This window comes from Dipodomys spectabilis, unplaced genomic scaffold, assembly GCF_019054845.1.
Source record: "Dipodomys spectabilis isolate Male_0828 unplaced genomic scaffold, ASM1905484v1 ptg000080l, whole genome shotgun sequence".
Taxonomy (NCBI): Eukaryota; Metazoa; Chordata; class Mammalia; order Rodentia; family Heteromyidae; genus Dipodomys; species Dipodomys spectabilis.
Window position 1 is genome coordinate 4,029,929 of NW_024870757.1, and position 17,953 is coordinate 4,047,881.

The 17,953-nt window shown below is 53.3% G+C and overlaps 2 protein-coding genes across 3 annotated transcripts; both read left to right on the plus strand.

The window, feature by feature from the left end:
• Positions 1-2,115: 2,115 nt before the first annotated feature.
• Rdh13 (retinol dehydrogenase 13) lies at positions 2,116-9,270 on the plus strand. 2 transcript variants are annotated; one of them, XM_042683250.1, is made up of 7 exons: positions 2,116-2,275; positions 3,345-3,463; positions 4,290-4,445; positions 5,935-6,039; positions 6,568-6,780; positions 7,725-7,826; positions 8,451-9,270. In XM_042683250.1, the coding sequence occupies exons 1-7, from the start codon at positions 2,211-2,213 to the stop codon at positions 8,693-8,695; spliced, it is 1,005 nt and encodes a 334-aa protein (XP_042539184.1). In that variant the 5' UTR covers positions 2,116-2,210; the 3' UTR covers positions 8,696-9,270. The 2 variants fall into 2 exon arrangements, with proteins under 2 accessions (XP_042539184.1, XP_042539187.1); XM_042683253.1 differs by lacking the exon at positions 3,345-3,463 and having other exon boundaries at positions 2,203-2,275; positions 8,451-9,268.
• A 77-nt stretch (positions 9,271-9,347) lies between these two features.
• Positions 9,348-16,902, plus strand: Gp6 (glycoprotein VI platelet). Its single transcript, XM_042683254.1, is given in 10 exon segments — positions 9,348-9,420; positions 10,289-10,378; positions 10,678-10,713; positions 10,829-11,086; positions 11,901-12,185; positions 13,630-13,683; positions 14,037-14,087; positions 15,657-15,707; positions 16,402-16,522; positions 16,524-16,902. Coding segments are annotated over 9 exon segments (1,002 nt in total). The 5' UTR covers positions 9,348-9,420; positions 10,289-10,344; the 3' UTR covers positions 16,636-16,902.
• The last annotated feature ends 1,051 nt before the right edge of the window (positions 16,903-17,953 follow it).

Consider the following 17,953-nt stretch of genomic DNA (forward strand, 5'->3'; position numbering starts at 1 on the left):
ATCAGGTCCATGACATTGACATCATCATCATCATATTTGCTGGTCCTGGGGCTTGAAATCAAGGCCTAGGCTCTGTCCCTGAGCCTCTCTGTGCTCTGTAAGGCTGGTGCTCTACTACTTGAGCCACAGCACCACTTCTGACTCCTCTGTTTATGTGGTACTGAGGGATTGAACCCAAGGCCTCAGGCATGCTAGGCAAATACTCTACCACTAAGCCACCTTCCCGGCACCCCAGGACATATTTTTCAGTGTGAATTCATACTCTTTTTCTCCCTCAGATCCAGGACTTCGCACTTCAGCCCTCCTCCCTCAGACCCCGGGGGCCCAGGGCCCAGCCACTGTTCCCCTAATAATGTCTCCGTTTGCTTTCTTCTTTCCCTCCCTGCCTCTCTTACTCTTCAGTCCCGGCAGCTGGATGACGGCCCACAAGCCACCCCATGTCCCGGGCTTTGGTTTGTACGTCTGTTTCTGAGGCCAGGTCTTGATCCGCCCGCCTCGGCCTCCGATGGGGGCTTGGCGGGCACGCACCACCCAGCCCGACGTAGGCTGTCCATCTCCCGGCAGCGGGCCATACGGAGGCAGTCAGGCCGCCGTGGCTCCAGCCAAGCTGATAAAAAACAGCTTCAGGGCTGGGAAGGTGGCTCAGTGGTAGAGTGCTCGCCTAGCATGCAGGAAGCCCTAGGTTCCTCAGCACCCCCCCCCCCCCCCCCACAGAAAGACGGAAGCCCTGGGTTCCTCAGTAACACACACACACACACACAGAAAGCCGGAAGCCCTGGGTTCCTCAGCACCACACACACACACACACACACACACACAAAGCAGGAAGCCCTGGATTCCTCAGTAACACACACACACACAGAAAGCCGGAAGCCCTGGGTTCCTCAGCACCACACACACACAGAAAGCAGGAAGCCCTGGGTTCCTCAGCACCACACACACACACACACACACACACACACACACAGAAAGCAGGAAGCCCTGGGTTCCTCAGTAACACACACACACACAGAAAGCAGGAAGCCCTGGGTTCCTCAGTCTCACACACACACACACACACACACACAGAAAGCAGGAAGCCCTGGGTTCCTCAGTAACACACACACACACAGAAAGCAGGAAGCCCTGGGTTCCTCAGTCTCACACACACATACACACACACACACACACACACACAGAAAGCAGGAAGCCCTGGGTTCCTCAGTAACACACACACACACACACACACACACACACACACAGAAAGCAGGAAGCCCTGGGTTCCTCAGTAACACATACACACACAGAAAGCAGGAAGCCCTGGGTTCCTCAGTCACACACACACACACACACACACACACACACACACACACACAGAAAGCAGGAAGCCCTGGGTTCCTCAGTCACTCACACACACACACACACACACACACACACACACACACACAGAAAGCAGGAAGCCCTGGGTTCCTCAGTAACACATACACACACAGAAAGCAGGAAGCCCTGGGTTCCTCAGTCACACACACACACACACAGAAAGCAGGAAGCCCTGGGTTCCTCAGTCACACACACACACACACACAGAAAGCAGGAAGCCCTGGGTTCCTCAGTAACACACACACACACACACACACACAGAAAGCCGGAAGCCCTGGGTTCCTCAGCACCTCCTTCCCCCCCCCCCCCCCCCCCAGAAAGCCGGAAGCCCTGGGTTCCTCAGCACCACACACACACACACACACACACACACACACACACACACACACACACAGCCGGAAGTGGCGCTGTGGCTTAGTGGTCGAGCGCTCGCCTTGAGCACAAGGAGCTCGGGGCAGCGCCCAGGCCCTGAGTTCAAGCCCTGTCTCCCGCCCCCCACAACAGCGGCAGACCCCGCAGGCGAACGGGAAGTCGAATGTCTTCTTCACTCCAGAACCTCGCGGCGCCTAGCGGAACGTGACGTCATTCGCCAGCGACGCAGGCCATGCCTCTCGACCTCGCCCTACCCTCGGCTCCTGAAACTACACTTCCCGGCATCCTATGCGCCAGAAAACGATTCTGATAGGCACGTCGCTCTGGCTCCGCCTGGCCGCCCCGCCCCCTGCGAGTCGGGTCCCGCCTCCTGTCGCCGGGTTCCGGAACCCCTTGTGGAGTTGTCGCGCGGGCCGCGAGTCGCAGCGCGCCGCCTTCTCCGCGGAGACCCCTGGCGGGCGGACTGCGGACCTCCGGGGATGAACCGCTTCCTGCTGCCTGCGTCCGCGCTGGGCGCAGCGGTGGGTGGCGTCGTGCTGTTCAAGTGAGCGCAGGACGGGCCTCTGCCCGGCACGGTGTCAGGCCGGGCCGGCCAGGGGCGCCGCGGGGTCCCGGGGCGGGACGGGGGCCGAGGGTCACCCCGAGGAAGCTCTGGGACCTTCCTTCCTGACCTTTCCTCCGAGGAGGGCGGTGTCCTGGGGTTTGAACTCAGGGCCTGGTGCCTGCTAGGCTTGCGTTCTTGCCCTGACTCCCCACCGGACTCCGGATTGATCGATTCATGCACCTAGCAAATGCTTAGTGACTGGTTCTGGACAAAGAAGAAAAAAAAGTACACAGACTACGATACAGACATTAAAAGGACACAAGGGCTGGGAAAGTGGCTCAGTGGTAGAGTGCTGGCCTAGCGTGCAGGAAGCTCTGGATTCGATTCCCCAGTACCACATACACAGAAAGCCGGAGTGGAGCTGTGGCTCAAGTGGTAGAGTGCCAGCCAGCCTTGAGCAAAAGAAGCCCAGGGACAGTGCCCAGGCCCTGAGTTCAAATCCCAGAACTGGGAAAAAAAAAAAAAGAAATTAAACGACACACACCAGGCTGACCTGACTTTACCTTGAGATGGCCTTGCTGCTACCTCATTTGGGGATAACAAAAGTATTCAAGCAGAACTTCATGTGCACAGAGGCCCAGCACAATGAGCCTTGCCTTCTATCTCCAGGAGACTCTTAGGGCAAGGACAGTCATTCCCTTTCTCTACCCTCCCCTCCACTTTATTTATATATTTATTTTGTTTTTTTGGTGATAGTACTGGAGTTTGAACTCAAGGTCTTGTGCTTAGAAAGCAGCAATAGGAGGACTGTGGTTTAAGTGCAGCCTGAGTAAAAAGGTTAGTGTAACTTACCTCAATAACAAAGGTGGCCTATGAGCCCAGCTACTCAGGAGGTGCAGGTGCGAGCATCATAGTCTGAGGCTGGAAAAAATACCAGATCAACTAGAAGAGAAGGACTATGTGTGGCTATCATGGCAATGTGCTTGCCAAACAACCTAGAGGTCTTGAGTTCAAAGCCCAGTACTGGAAAACAAAAATCAAAGCTTCCTGTGCCTTCTCTCTCCATCAGGGACTATGTCACGGGTGGGCTTTGTCCCAGCAAGGCCACCATACCTGGGAAGACAGTCATTGTGACAGGGGCCAACACAGGCATTGGGAAGCAGACTGCCTTGGAACTGGCTAGAAGAGGTACAATCACACTGTCTTTGTGGGGCTTGGAGTGAGGCTCATGTATCTGTGTGTGTTCCGGAGATTTTGTTCAAATGTAACCTGCTGAAGCCAGCTCTTGTGATCTGTGGAGGGATGTTTGCATTTTTACCTTCCACAGAAGGTGGGGTATATCTTTTTAACTTCTCTAGGTTAAACTTATGAGGCACCTTTTTCTTTTTCTTTTCTGGTCGATCGTGGGACTTGAACCCTAGGCCTGGGCGCTGTCCCTGCACTCTTCAGCTCAAGGCCAGCACTCTACTGCTTGAGCCACAATGCCACTTCTAGTTTTCTGGTGGTTTATTGGAGATAAGAGTCTCATGGACTTTCCTTCCTGGACTGGCTTTGAACCGTGATCCTCAGATCTCAGCCTCCTGAGTAACTAGGATTACAGGCATGAGCCATCGGTGCCCAGCATGAGGCACCTTTTGTTTTTACAAACCTGCTTGAGCCTCCCCTCCAGCCCTTTCTACTTTTGTTATTTTTCATATAGGATCTCTGTCTGTCTGTCTGTCTGTCTGTCTGTCTGTCTGTCTGTCTCTGTCTCGTTCTGTCTCTCTCTGTCTCTCTCTCTTTTGGCCTGGCCAGCTTGGACTGTAATCCTCCTATTTATACCTCTGGCATAGCTGGGATGATAGAATTGTACCACCACACCCAGCGCTGGTTGAATGAGATCTCATGAATTTTTTCCTGGGCTGGTCTAAAGTTGCAAACCTCCCAATCTCAGACTCACAAAAAGCTGGGATGACAGGCGTGACCCCTTGCTCCTTTTTTTTCCTTCTCATGTTTTTCTGTCCCTGATTTCCAGGAGGCAAGATCATCTTGGCCTGCCGTGACATGGACAAGTGTGAAGCAGCGGCCAGGGACATTCGTGGGGAGACGCTCAACCATCGTGTGAGCGCCTGGCACTTGGACCTGGCTTCCCTCAGATCCATCCAAGAGTTTGCAGTGAAGGTCACTGAGAGTAGGTGGACAGTGCTGGCTTGGCAGGCTGAGGTCTGGGGTGGCTGCTGCCTGGGGCTAACCTCTCTACCTAGATTCTGGTCTCACTGTGTCTAGCACTGCCAGCACTTGCTGTCCCCCCTGCCACTGGTTCTCCTGGCAGTGCCTGTCACTGGAGGGTTCTCGATTGTGTGTTGGCTGTCAGCCATGCTGGCTGGAATGTCCATTCTAGAAAGGCAGGCCCTTAACCATGTCATCCACCCCGTGTACCCAGTGCCTGGTAACAGGTGCTTCAAAAATACTTTTTCCTTGAGTAATAATTACATATTTCCACCAGGCTGGTGCTATTATCTTTTCTTTACAAAGGAGGAAAGTGAGTCATGGAAAGCTATGTAATCTGTTCTGGGTCAGAGCAGGGCCAAGATTTGAACCCTGGTCAGCTCCAGAACTTGTGACCTTGCCTGACCAAGGTGAAAGAGATGGTGGTCCATGTGTGGTAGGGGTCTGTGGGGCTCAGGTGTGCTCCCCTGAAAAGAAACACTGGGGTCCTGGCCCCCAGCTGACCTTGTTTGGAGGCAGAATTTTACACACACACACACACACACACACACACACACACACACACGTAATCAAGTTACATTGAGCTCACTAGGGTGGGCCCCAGCTCAACAGGTCTGTTGTCTTCGAAAAAGGAAATTGGGAGCCGTTTCAGATGTACAAGTCTGTAATCCCTGTGGCTCAAGGGAGAGGTGGGAGGATGAGTCTGAGGCCAGCCCAGAAAAAACATGAATCTCTAGATTAAAAGGAAAAGGACTAGGGTGTAGCTCGAGTGGTTTTGCCAATAGTGCTACAAAAAAACAAAAAACAGAAAACAAAAAAAACCCCACAACCAAATAAAAAGTTCAGCTGGGCACTTGTAGCTCATGCCTGAAATCCTAGCTAATCTGGAGGCTGAGAGCTGAAGATCAAAGTTCAAAGCCAGCCCAGGCAGGAAAGTCTTTGAGACTCTTATCTCCAATTAGCCACCAGAAAAGTGGCACTGTGGCTCAAAGTGGTAGAGCATTAGCCTTGAGCAGAAAAGCTCAGGGATAGTGTCCAAGCCTCGAGTTCAAGCCTCATGACTGACAAAAAAAAATAAAAAAGGAAATTGAAGCATAGAGGCAGGGACCAATGTACACAGAGGGAAATAGATGTGGGGAACACAGGGAGAAGACAGCCACAAACAAGGAGAAAGGCGGGATAGATTCTGCCTCCAGCTCATTAGGAACTCCGGGGCCACACCTCGACCCAGGGTTTCCAGCCTCTGCCCTGCCCTCACCAGGTGTCTACTGTTTGCCCTGTGTGTGGGCCTGGGGGCTTCTCTGGGACACCAGGGGAGATGGGTAGAACCCACCCTAATCCTGATGGGATTAGATGACCTATGCCCAGACCCTGTTTCCAAAAGAGGCCACCTTCCCAGGGCCACTGTCCTCAGCCCTGAGGACCCATCTCCATCCTCACCTGTCTTCCAGAGGAGGAGCGAGTGGACATTCTCATTAACAATGCGGCCGTGATGCGGTGCCCACACTGGACCACTGAGGATGGCTTCGAGATGCAGTTTGGTGTCAACTATCTGGGTGAGCTCTGAGCTGAGGACTGTGATGCTCTTGTTTGCCTGGACTGAGGCTGGGTTCCACCAGGGGTCTGTGTGGGACCTAGCGTGCTTGGGGGTGGGGGGGACTTGCTCCACTGTCAAGACAGCTGGCTGCTCCTGTGGGTGACCTGACAGCTCAGGAAAAGCCTTCATTTGGGTACCAGAGTCTGTGGGTGCTCACGTGACTTACATGAGAACATTTGTGTAGGGCTTGATGCACCCTGCAGACCTTTTTCACATAGAGGACTCTTTAATTCCTCATGTGATGGAAGTGCTGTGGACAGCAAGAGTCTGCTCATGGCACATTGCCTATGTAGGCCTTTTCTCAGTGATCACCAAGGCAAGATGAGTCTGCAGATGTGCAGTCAGCCTCCAGATGCGAGGCTGGACTGAACTGTGTACTGAAAGTGAGTTCTCACTTTCTTGTGGACTTGGAAAAGTAGGATGCCCGTATGTTGCTGGTGGGAATGAAAAATAAGTGGGGCTTGGTTGTTGGGGGACCCTCGTACAGGTCACTTTCTCCTAACTAACCTGCTGATGGACAAGCTGAAAGCCTCAGCCCCCTCCCGTGTCATCAACCTCTCATCCCTGGCCCACATTGCCGGGCACATAGACTTCGATGACCTGAACTGGCAGAAGAGGAAATACAACACCAAAGAAGCCTACTGCCAGAGCAAGCTAGCCGTAGTCCTCTTCACCAAGGAGCTGAGCCGGCAGCTACAAGGTGTGTTGAGTGCCCCGCCTCACTTGTCTTCCTCCTCCTGGAACATCTCTTCTGAGACTCTTGGCTGATAAGACAGGCAGTAATTCCAGATGGTGTAAAGAGGTGGCTCTCATATGTCTGTGCCCAAGGCAGACATTACTAATCACACTGCATGCCCACCTCTGTGCTCAAGGCAGGCTTCATTAATCAGTCACATCACATGCCCACCTCTGTGCCCAAAGCAGGCATCAATAATCAGTTATAATACATCTCCACCTCTGTGCCCAAGGCAGGCATCACTAATCAACCTTACCACATGCCCACCTCTATACCCAAGGCAGACATCACCAATCAGTCACTGTTCTAATGAGTAGCCATCACCAAGCCTGTCATGGACAGGCTTCTAAGCCAGTGGTTCTCACCTGGGAGTGATTTTGGTCCCTAGGACACATGTGGCATGTCTGTGGCCATGGTTATCATAGCTGGATGTGGGAGGGGATGCTCCTGGTGACTCCCGTGCTGAATCCAGGTGTGGGGTTCACCACTGTGCCTTACACCAGTCTGTGTCCAAGGCAGCTGTGTTGGGTGGGTGGCCATGTAGCACAGCTGCTTTGTTTTTTTTTTTGGGTCCGGTCGTGGGGCCTGAACTCTGGGCCTGGGTGCTGTCCCTCAGCTCTTCAGCTCAAGGCTAGCGCTCTACCACTTGAGCCACAGCGCCACTTCCGGCTTTTTTCTTTTTGCTTATGTGGTGCTGAGGCATCGAACCCAGGGCCTCATGCATGCAAAGCAAGTGCTCTACCACTGAGCCACCTTCCCAGCCCAGCACAGCTGCTTTGTAAAAGGGAGCTACTTGACACAGGTCCCAGAGGAAGGATGGCACGGGTACCGTGTGGGCTGCAGGGCCTCCCAGGGAGGGGTGAACCTGGTGTCCACCTCCTTTTCACCCCCACTGTGTATTTCCACAGGCACAGGCGTGACTGCCAATGCCCTGCACCCTGGCGTGGCCAGGACAGAGCTGGGCCGGCACACGGGCATGCACAAGTCTGCCTTCTCCAGCTCCCTGCTTGGTGAGTCCCTGCTCGGTATCCCCCTTCCCCCTCCCCCTCCTGGCTTGGAACCTCAGTTTCTCATCTACAGCCAGGACCAGAATAGGACCTACCTGACAGTCTCAGCCAAATGAGACCCTCCTGTGCTGGGGCCTGGCCCAGGGTGCAGTATAGGCCAAATAAACCAAGCCTGGGAAGGTGGCTCAGTGGTAGAGCGCTTGCCTTGCATGCCTGAGGCCCTGGATTCCTCAGCACACATAAGCAAAAAGTAAAAAGCCGGAAGTGGCACTGTGGCTCAAGTGGTAGAGTGCTAGCCTTGAGCTGAAGAGCTGAGGGACAGTGCCAGGCCCCACAACTGGACGCCCCCCCCCCCCCCCCCCCCCCGAGAAACCCTCCCAAACCAAGCCTTGTTACTCGTAGGAGTTTTTAGTGGGACCAAGACTTTTAATGCACGAGGTGCATTTACTAGGTCAAAATTGTCTTCAGGGGGATGGGACAGGAAATGGGCTGGCCTTCTACAGGCTTCAGGGCTTCAGGTTTTGGGCTGGTCCCTGGGGTGGGCCAGTGGCCTGGGATGGGCTCTGGGGTCCCAGGGCCTCTGTGGGTGGAGGCTGCGTGGACTGAGTGCCCGTGTGCTGGTCGCAGGGCCCTTCTTCTGGCTGCTCTTCAAGAGCCCCCAGCTGGCGGCCCAGCCCAGCACATACCTGGCCGTGGCAGAGGAGCTGGAGGGCGTTTCCGGAAAATACTTTGATGGATTCAAAGAGAAGGTGCCAGCCCCTGAGGCCGAAGACGAGGAAGTAGCTTGGAGGCTTTGGGCTGAAAGTGCCCGCTTGGTGGGCTTGGATGTGTCCCATTGGTCCCCTGGGAGGGGACAGGTCCAGTCCAGGTGACTTCCACTGGGTCTGACCCAGGACAGACCTGTGGCAACACTGCCATCCTCCTCCAGGGGGCACGGCAGCAGTGAGGTGAGCCAGCCTTCCGGCTGGAGATGCTGCTGTGCTCCCGCTTTGTCCTCTTGGGGCAGTGTTGGTTCTGTCCTATCTGGCCCAGTGGTTTAGACTGCAGGTGGGTGCCGGCTGGCTGGTGTGTGCCCTGCTGACATCTGAAGGGGAGGAGGCCCCTCAGGTGGCAGGGGCTGGGGTGGTGGACTCCTGTGTGGCCTCCAGCACCTTCTCTGAACTGGGGCTCTGCAGAACAAGTGTGGAGAGCTTGAGGTCTGACTGCAGGTGTGGTGAAGGGAGCTGGCATCCATGGGCATCATGCCCAGGCCCCGCTGTTCTGGCCCAGGGCCTGGGTTCCTAAAGGAGGTGGACGCAGACCCAGCCTGGTACCACAGGGCCCCCAGGACCACAGGGACTGAAACCCATGTTTGCCCCGTGGCGGGCCGCGATCACGACCTCCTTCCAGTTCCTGTGGTTGCTCCAACCTCAGACTTCATTTTTAGTAATAAAAATCCCCAAGGTGTCTTGGAGTCGTGGGTCCTGTTCTCCGCGCATGGGGGAAGGACGGCTGTGTGCTCCCTTTGACACTGTCACAGGGGCTAATGCAGCCGGTGCTGGAGCCTGGAGGAGGTGGAGGCCATGTCTCTGCAGCGGCCACTGAGGTCCAGTCTTAGGTACGTCCCTGTTAGGTGTGATAGTCTCTTGACAGGGCGCAGAATCCAGGGACCTCCTGAAAGCTCTGTAATTTAGAACACGGATGCCAGAGATGGAGCTCTGAGTCCTATGGCCCCCAGGAGCCAGAGGCTTGGGGTGGCTGCCCTGTCCAGACTAGGAGGGGGGTGAGGTGGGGGCTGTGGCCCCTGCTGGTGCACCCCCAGTGTGGCTCAGCGGTGAGCACAGAGGATACGCTCAGAGAAGCATTCAGACATCCACATGCTGAGCACGGTTCACTCTTGAGGGCCCAAATGCTCTTCCCTAGGGGCTGTGCCATGTTATAGCCACAGCACCAGGGCCCCAGAGCCTCCACAGCCTCATCAGCATTCATTTTCCAGATTAGAATATTAGTTCAGGGCTGGGAAGGTGGCTCCCAGTGGTAGAGTGCTTGCCTAGCATGCGTGAAGCCCGGGTTTGATTCCTTAGTACCACATACGCAGAAAAAAGCCGGAAGTGGTACTGGGGCTCAAGTGGTAGAGCCCTGGCCTTGAACCAAAGAAGCTTAGGAACAGCGCCCAGGCCCTGAGTTCAAGCCCCAGGACTGGCAAAAAACAAACACATTGTCACAGGCATCTCTCAAGGTGCAAAGCACATTTCTCTAGTGGCTGTGGGGAGTGTGGGGGGGACAAAGACGCCACTCTGGGAGGCAGAGGATGATGGGATACCAGGCTGCCCAGAGGAGATAAGTGGAGCCCCTTGAGGTTTGTGTGCAAGTCTTCCTGCCACAGGGACAGGCTTGGCTTGATTAGCATCGGTCAGGGAGAGCCAGGGCTGGGGAGGAAGGGAGGAGGCCATCTCCCATCCCCTCCTCCTGCCCTCTGCTCCCAGCTCCCAGCCTTCCTCCCTCTTTGGCCGCCGCAGAGCTCAGGACAGGCCAGGCAGCCATGTTACCATCCCTGAGAGCCCTCGTCTGCCTTGGTGAGTCCTGGGAAGGGCCGCAGGAGGGGCCCAGTGCTCCCCACCAAAGGCCAAACAAACTGCTTCCGTGGTGAATTCAGGCGTAGCAGGGACCTTGAAGGGCTGGTCGCCTTTTGTGTGGGAAATTGGAGGCCCAGGGAGGTGGTATGTTTTGTCTGAGCTATTCCAAGTTGTGAGGTCTAGCCCCTGGTGAGGATGTACACTCGCGTAGGCTCCCACTTTCCTCCATGCCCCACAATTCCTTGTGTAGAGGAGAATGCGGATGCATGTGGTCACCATGCTGGTCCTTCTTTCCTCAGGACTGTGTCTTGGGCACTTCATCACGGCCCACAGCGGTGAGTTCTTCTCCCTTACTCCTGGGATGCTTCCTCTGGGTCCACCAGATGTGGGACCCTGGGAGAGGCACCCTGTTGGCGGTGGGCTGACCTCCATCCTATGCTTGCTTTCCAGGCCTGCTCCCTAAGCCTTCCCTGCAGGCTCTGCCCAGCAGCCTGGTGCCCCTGGGCGGCTCGGTGACCATCCTCTGTCAGGGCCCATGGCCCGTGGATGGGTACCGCCTGGAGAAGCTGAGGTCCAAGATGTTTGCAGACCAGGACTCTCTCTCCATCTCAATCATGAGCAGAAGCGATGCTGGGCGCTACCGCTGCTCCTACCAGAATGGGAGCCTCTGGTCCCCGCCCAGTACCCAGCTGGAGCTCATCGCCACTGGTGACTGGAGGGGAGTGTGGGAGGTGCCTGCCAGACCCCGGCTACTCAGACTCAGCCCTGGGGCTGGGGGAGGGTAAAAAGTTTCTGTGACTGGGCGCCCGTGGCTCATACCTGTCAGCTACTTAGGAGGCTGAGATCTGAGGATCACAGTTCAAAACCAGCCCGGGCAGGAAAGTCTATGAGACTCTTATCTCCAACACCCCTCCTCTCCCCCCCTCCCCCATAGAAAACCGGAAGTGGTGCTGTGGCTCAAGTGGTAGAGTGCTCACCTTGAGCTGAAGAGCTGAGGGACAGTGCCCAGGCCCAGAGTTCAAGCCCCACAACTGACCAAAAAAAACCAAAGTTTGTATGTAAGGGCTGGGAAAGTGGCTCAGTGGTAGAGTGCTTGCCTCCCAGCATGAAGCCCTGGGTTAGATTCCTCAGCACCACATACACAGAAAAAGCCAGAAGTTGCACTGTGGCTCAAGTGGTAGAGTGCTAGTCTTGAGCCAAAAAAGCTCAGGGACAGCACCCAGGTCCTGAGTTCAAGCCCCAGGACTGGCACAAAATCCAAACCCAAAAACTCATTGAGGGGAATGTCTCTCAATGTAGGCATTGTGGCGTGAGTGCAGCCATGTCCTCTTGGACATTCTAAGTATGGGAAGTGGTGACCCCTAGGAGGGAGGTGACCCCCTGGGACAGGGCGGGGGGGGGGGGCTGTGGAAGGGAGGGACAGCAGGAAGTTCCTGAGCTGAATGGTAGGTGAGGTGGGGGGCATCCCTGCTCCACAAGGGAGGCCCTGGGCCCATCTTTACTAAACCCTCTTCCCTCCCAGGAGTTTATACCAGGCCCTCGCTCTTGGCTCATCCTGGGCCCTCCGTTTCCCCAGGAGGGAATGTGACCCTACAGTGTCAGACCAGATATGGCTTTAACCAGTTCGCATTGTCCAAGGAGGGGGACAGAGGATCCCACGAGGTGCTCAGGAGATTGTCCCAGCCTGACTTCCTCATGGCCGCTGTGACAGCTGCCCACAGTGGGGCCTACCGCTGCTACAGCTTCTCCAGCAGAGAACCGTACCTGTGGTCTGCTCCCAGCGAGCCCCTGATGCTCACTGTCACAGGTGAGGGCTGCAGACCCAGGCCTCTGCCTGGCCTTCACAGACCTGTGTCAGGATCTGAGAAAACCATTACTGTAAAACCTGGATCCTTCTTCAGTCTTCCTGCTCACAGCGAATCATTGCATTTATATCAGATTGTTGCTGTTTTGTTGGTCATACAGCTTGAACTCTGGCCCTGGGTACTGTGCCTGAGCTCTTCAGCTGAAGGCTAGCACTATGCCACTTGGAGCCACAATGCCACTTCTGGTTTTCTGGTGGTTCATTGGAGATAAGAGTCTCATGGGCTCTCCTGCCTGGGCTGGCTTTGAACCATGATTCTCAGATCTCAGCCTCCTGAGTATCTAGGATTATAGACATGAGCCACTGGTGCCTGGCTGGTTTTATATCTTTTAATAGTTCTTTTTCAGTGTAATTCCAAGGATGTAACACAATCCAAATAAAAATGAATCATCCAGTTTGCTAAAAACAAACACCAAGTGGTAATTATTAGGGAATCAAAATTAGTGAAGAGTTATTACTCCCCCCCCCCCCCCATTTTCTGGTGCTTCTGGACTGTGTAATCTTAATTTTTTAGAGAACAGAAACAAACATTATTAAAGAAGTGATTTTTTTGTTCGTTTTTGGTAACCCAAGTAAAGTGGTACACTTAATGTATGATATTGTAACCATGACTAAAAGTAAAACGAGGAAGTGGCTCTGTGGCTCAAGCGGTAGAGCACTCTCCTTGAGCTGAGGAGCGCAGGGACAGCGCCCAAGCCCAGAGTTCAAGCCCCACGACCGACAAAAAAAATACAAAAGTAAAATAAAGGTACAGGCGGGGTTGCAGCTCAGCGGTAGAACTCACGCTAGGAGCATCCACCTGGGTTCTAATCACAGCAGCAAGATAAGAATTAACTAATGAACAAGAGGAAAGACACAGCATATGCTTTTCTACTATGACAATTGTAGAGTATAAAGAGCATCTATTAGTTTAGTTGTTCAAGAGAGTTTTGCTTGGATGTACCCATATTCTTTGATCAGACTCATCCCCCTTCCCTCTCCCCAGATCCACCTTGGAACTCTTCCCTGTTCCATTGCACACATGGACATGAAGTAAACCATGTTTACCCTCCTTCGCCCTCTCCCTCAATTCCTGTCTCCACTTCTACCCGATCCCAGGCTCAACCTATTTTACATCCTGTCATTGATTGTCTTTTTCAGCGTTTTCTCATTGCTCAAAGGGTTTTACTGTGGCACTATATGCGCGTACATACGGTATTTGGTTTGGATTTAATCATTCACTCTTAACTCCCTGATTCCTCTTAGCAGCTTTTTGTATCTGTCTAGAAGCTTCTCTGTACTCATTCTCTATGTAAGGAAACTAAGCCAGGCATCAGGAATGTTGCATGGTTTTTCCAGGTCCCATGGCTGGCAGAGCACAAACTTCTTTCCTTTTCCACCTTCCCAGGAGCCTCTGTGATCCCTGGGCAGCTGCCCATAGAGCCCCAGTCCTTCCCCCCTGGTGAGTTCATGAGGGTCCGCTCCTGCTGGCTGGAGCATGGGATCCCTCTTCCCTCTCTCTCATCAGTCTACATTTCTTGAACACTTAACGTTTGCACAAAATCCTGTTCATGACCGTGTTCAAATCACAATAACCTCAGAAGAGATATCTCCATGTCTGCCGTTCATGACTGTGCCAATTGTTTCCAGCCATGGAGAGACGGGGGCTTAAGTCTCAGGTTCTTTTGAATCTGTCTTGTGCCTGGTAGTGGGCCATCAGAGAAAGAAGGTTTAGGGAGCCCAGGTATCCAAAGGGGGGGTCTGGAGCGTAGAAACTTCTGGAAAGAACTGATGATACTCCCTTCACCATCACAGAAGCCTCCAGGAATCCAGTCATCTCACTCGCCACAGAAGTTTCCACAACTGGTAAGTGATGGGACACTTAAAGCTGGGCAGAAAGGAGTGTGCTGGTGGCACTGTGTGCTTGTAATCTGCTCCCTCGGGCCTCTGACCCTATCCTGGGAAAGCTCAGTCTGATGTAATGCCTGGAGACTTGGAGCCTCAAAAGACCACCAGGGACCAAAGATCAATGCAAGCGGCAATAAGTCATTTATTGATGAGCTTGAGCACGGACCCCTCTGTGCACTGATGTCTGAGTGCAGAGAGAGGCCCCCAGCACAGAGTTACAGCACCTGTTATATGTTCTTTGGTAGGGGTAAGGCCTCAGTATGTATTGGCAATGAATCAATACACCACGCGGGAAATTTAAATCATAATTCTAGCGGATGATTGGTGCAATACAAAGCGGGAAAAGGGCTGGGGCTAATAACTGATCAGGCTAACGAGCTATTGTGCTCTAAACTAATTAGACGGTACTTCTAGGGTAACTTAGGAGAAGTGGTTGCCAGATGGCCATTATCTCTGACCCCGACCCAGGGGAAGTGGTTGCCAGGCAGCCACTATCTCCGATCCTAGGCCCGGGAAAGGGGTCTGGAATGTGTACTTTGTCAGGTACTCCCTGCCAGAGCGTTGTTAATTTAAGCTCCAGATCCGGGAGTGTCTGGGGCTCAAGGGCAGGTAGAATAGCAGCTGCATTCTTCAAGCGGGTCTAATACAAAATGGCAAATACAGGTCTATCTGGTTATATATATCACACTTCTCACTGAAGGCAGAGGATGGGCAGGAGGAAGACACTGAAGCCAATGTAGAGGAGCATTCTGGGTAGGCTGGCCGTCTCCAAGATGGCAGACAGCAAGCTCACCCCTCCCTGCACGTTGTTCTCTGAAGGAAGTGCTCACATGTGATCCCATCTCTGTGTGGAGCCTGTGCTAGCCCTGCAAGACAGACCCCTGGGGCTAGCTTGGATGTCTCCACCAGGCCCACATGGCCCTGGATGCCTTTAGGCTCCTGAGCTCAGAAAGTTCTTCCTAATGCTATGGTCAGATTCTTCCCATTCTCAGTGTCCTCAGTGTCTGAAGTCTTCTAGTTTTCCCTCAGAACATAGACTGGCTGGATTCCATGTGACCCTTCTGTGGGTCCCAGCCACTCAGCCACTCCAGACTCCAGGGTCCCCAGGTTGCCTGTTCTTGTCTTTCCCTCCATTTCCTGTGTCTTCTGTTCCTTAAGAAAGGGTTGGGGGGGCTGGGAAGGTGGCTTAGTGGCAGAGCGCTTGCCTTGAATGCCTGAGGCCCTGGGTTCGATTCCTCAGCACCACAAGAGCAAAAAGAATAAAAGCTGGAAGTGGCGCTGTGGCTCAAGTGGTAGAGCGCTAGCCTTGAGCTGAAGAGCTGAGGGACAGTGCCCAGGTCCAGAGTTCAGGCCCCACGACCAGACCCAAAAAAAAAAGAAAGAAAGAAAGAAAGAAAGGATTGGATTGGAGCAGCCTGACTCTGTAGTTCATGCTGTCCTGGGGTGCTGCCTGCTAGGCACGTATGTTCACATCTAGAAAGGAGAAATGGTTCCGTTTGTTCATAGCCCGGCTTTCTGGATTCCTAGGGAAGTCTGCAGACCTCACTTTATCTTCAGAAGGCTCCAGCCCTACACTTGGTAAGTGCATCTCCCCTCTTGGCCTCCATGTCTTTACCTAGAACAGAGTCCTTTCCTGGTACGGGGTGAAGCTTGATCTTCTTGGGTTCTGCTAGGCAAAACATTAGAGAGAGAGGGTGAAATGTTAGCATAAAGAGTCCAAAATCAGGCTGGGAATGTGGCTTAGTGGTCGAGTCCTTGCCTCGCATGCATGAAGCCCTGAGTACACAGAAAAAGCCACAAGTAGTGCTGTGGCTCAAGTGGTAGAGTGCCAGCCTTGAGCTAAAGAAGCTCAGGGACAGTGCTCAGGCCCTGAGTTCAAGCCCCAGGACTAGCCAAAAAATGAAAGAGGAGTCCAAAATTGGTCAAGGATTTTGTGGGTAAGTCAAGATTTTCAGTAAGAGTCAGAGGAAGAAGTTTCCTTTCTCTCCACAGCCTTGTAACTTTCTTCTCAGTCAGGTGACAGGTAGAATATGTGTCTAGGGGAAGAGGGGCTGTAGGAGGCCTGTATGTCACACATGGGAAGGGCACCGTGTTGACATGGAGCTGGCCCAGTGCTGGCTTTGGTGGGAAGGAAATAGGCATCTCAGCCAGTGGAGGAGGTTCTCAGATCAGAGACAGCTGACTGTGAGAAGCCAGGCTGGGCTAGAAGATGGCCTTTGCCAGTTACCTGCTCCCTCTTCCTGTCACCTGCTCCCACCTTTCTTCCTGCCAGGTCCTGCCCGCCAGGACTACACCAAGGGGAACCTGATCCGGATATGTCTTGGTGTCACAATTCTGGCACTCCTGGCAGGGTTCCTGGCAGAGGACTGGCACAGCCGGAAGAAAACCCTGCTGCAGAGTCAGAGCTGTGCAGAGGCCCCTCCCACTGCTCCCAAAGACCCCCAGATCCCATGGCTGCCCGCATGAGGAGGAGTCAGATGTGCAGAAACATAGATACCACCGTTAGCTCTCGGCAGTCATCAGAGCCCAGAGGGGCTGTGGGTGGGGAGGTGGCGGGAGGAGTGGGGGTGAAGGGCTTCAGGGTCGAGAGGAAGGCAGGGCACCCTGCCCTCCTCTGTCCCATCAAAGAGTAGTGCTGGCATCTCCCCATTGTCTGTCCACTGAGTCTGAGGGAGGCCTGTTTGTGTGAGTTAAAAATTAAGGTTAGGGCTGGGAAGGTGGCTCAGTGGTAGAGCGCTTGCCTTGCATGCATGAGGCCCTGGGTTCGATTCCTCAGCACCACATAAGCAAAATGAAAAAAGCCGGAAGTGGCGCTGTGGCTCAAGTGGTAGAGCGCTAGCCTTGAGCTGAAGAGCTGAGGGACAGTGCCCAGGCCCAGAGTTCAGGCCCCACGACCGGACCTAAAAAAAAAAAAAAATTAAGGTTAATTTCATGTTACATGAACTTTGCCTCAATAAATATTATTAGAAAAATCCCTGCTCCCCACTTCTTATTTCTGTGTGGGGCTACCTGTCCTAGAGTCACTTGGGATTATTCTAGAAGAATTTCCCTTTCACTGTCACTGGGCCCAGCATCCTGGGATTGCCACCTCCCTGGAAATGGAAGCTAATTTGTGATTTGTGAGTGGTAAGCAGAACTAGGATAGAAAAGTCTCAGAATTGTTTTAACTGTTCAACCTGTGGTTAACAGGCCCAAAGGAATCTAGTACCAGTGCCCTGTTGGGATTTGTTAAAAAAACCAGCACTGCTATTACTCAGGTGTTCACGATGTTATTGAAAATGCTAGGGCATTGTCATGGATCTCATTTATTGTGTGTTGGTTTCCTGCTTGATTATTCTGTGCAGTGACACAGAGATCCATGTTGGCTTTGTAGGGAGATGGGTGAATACTAGCTGACACCGTAATGGCACAGAACCCCACGCAGCAGCCTTGGGCAGTGATTGCATTGTGCTTAGGTCAAGGGAGACACCAGTCTAAGAATTCAGCCTGGGTGCTGTCCCTGAGCTGTTGTACCTTGTTTTGCAAGAACAAAGAGGCAATGATAGGGTCCAAAATTGAGCTAGGGGGTGCAGCTCCACGGTAAAGTACTTGTCTAGCATGTGTGAGACCCTGGGTTCAATACCCTAGCTGAAAGAAAAAGTTCCAAATATTGTGGGTTTGTAGAACTATTTGGTTGAGTATTTGTCAGGCAGTTATCTGTGTAGGTCCAAATATACCAGAATTGGCTAGGGATGTAGCTGAGTGCTAGAGTACTTGCTTAATATGTGCAAAGACCCAGATTTTATGCTCAATACAATGAAAAAAAATACAGAATCAAGTGAAGA

What these genes read in the sequence shown, in the direction of transcription:
- Rdh13 (XM_042683250.1), top strand. Translation starts at nt 2,211, where the DNA reads ATGAACCGCTTCCTGCTGCCTGCGTCCGCGCTGGGCGCAGCGGTGGGT. An exon ending in GGTGGCGTCGTGCTGTTCAA is followed by an intron (nt 2,276 to 3,344) that starts GTGAGCGCAGGA and finishes TCTCTCCATCAG; the next exon opens with GGACTATGTCACGGGTGGGC. An exon ending in TGCAGTGAAGGTCACTGAGA is followed by an intron (nt 4,446 to 5,934) that starts GTAGGTGGACAG and finishes CCTGTCTTCCAG; the next exon opens with AGGAGGAGCGAGTGGACATT.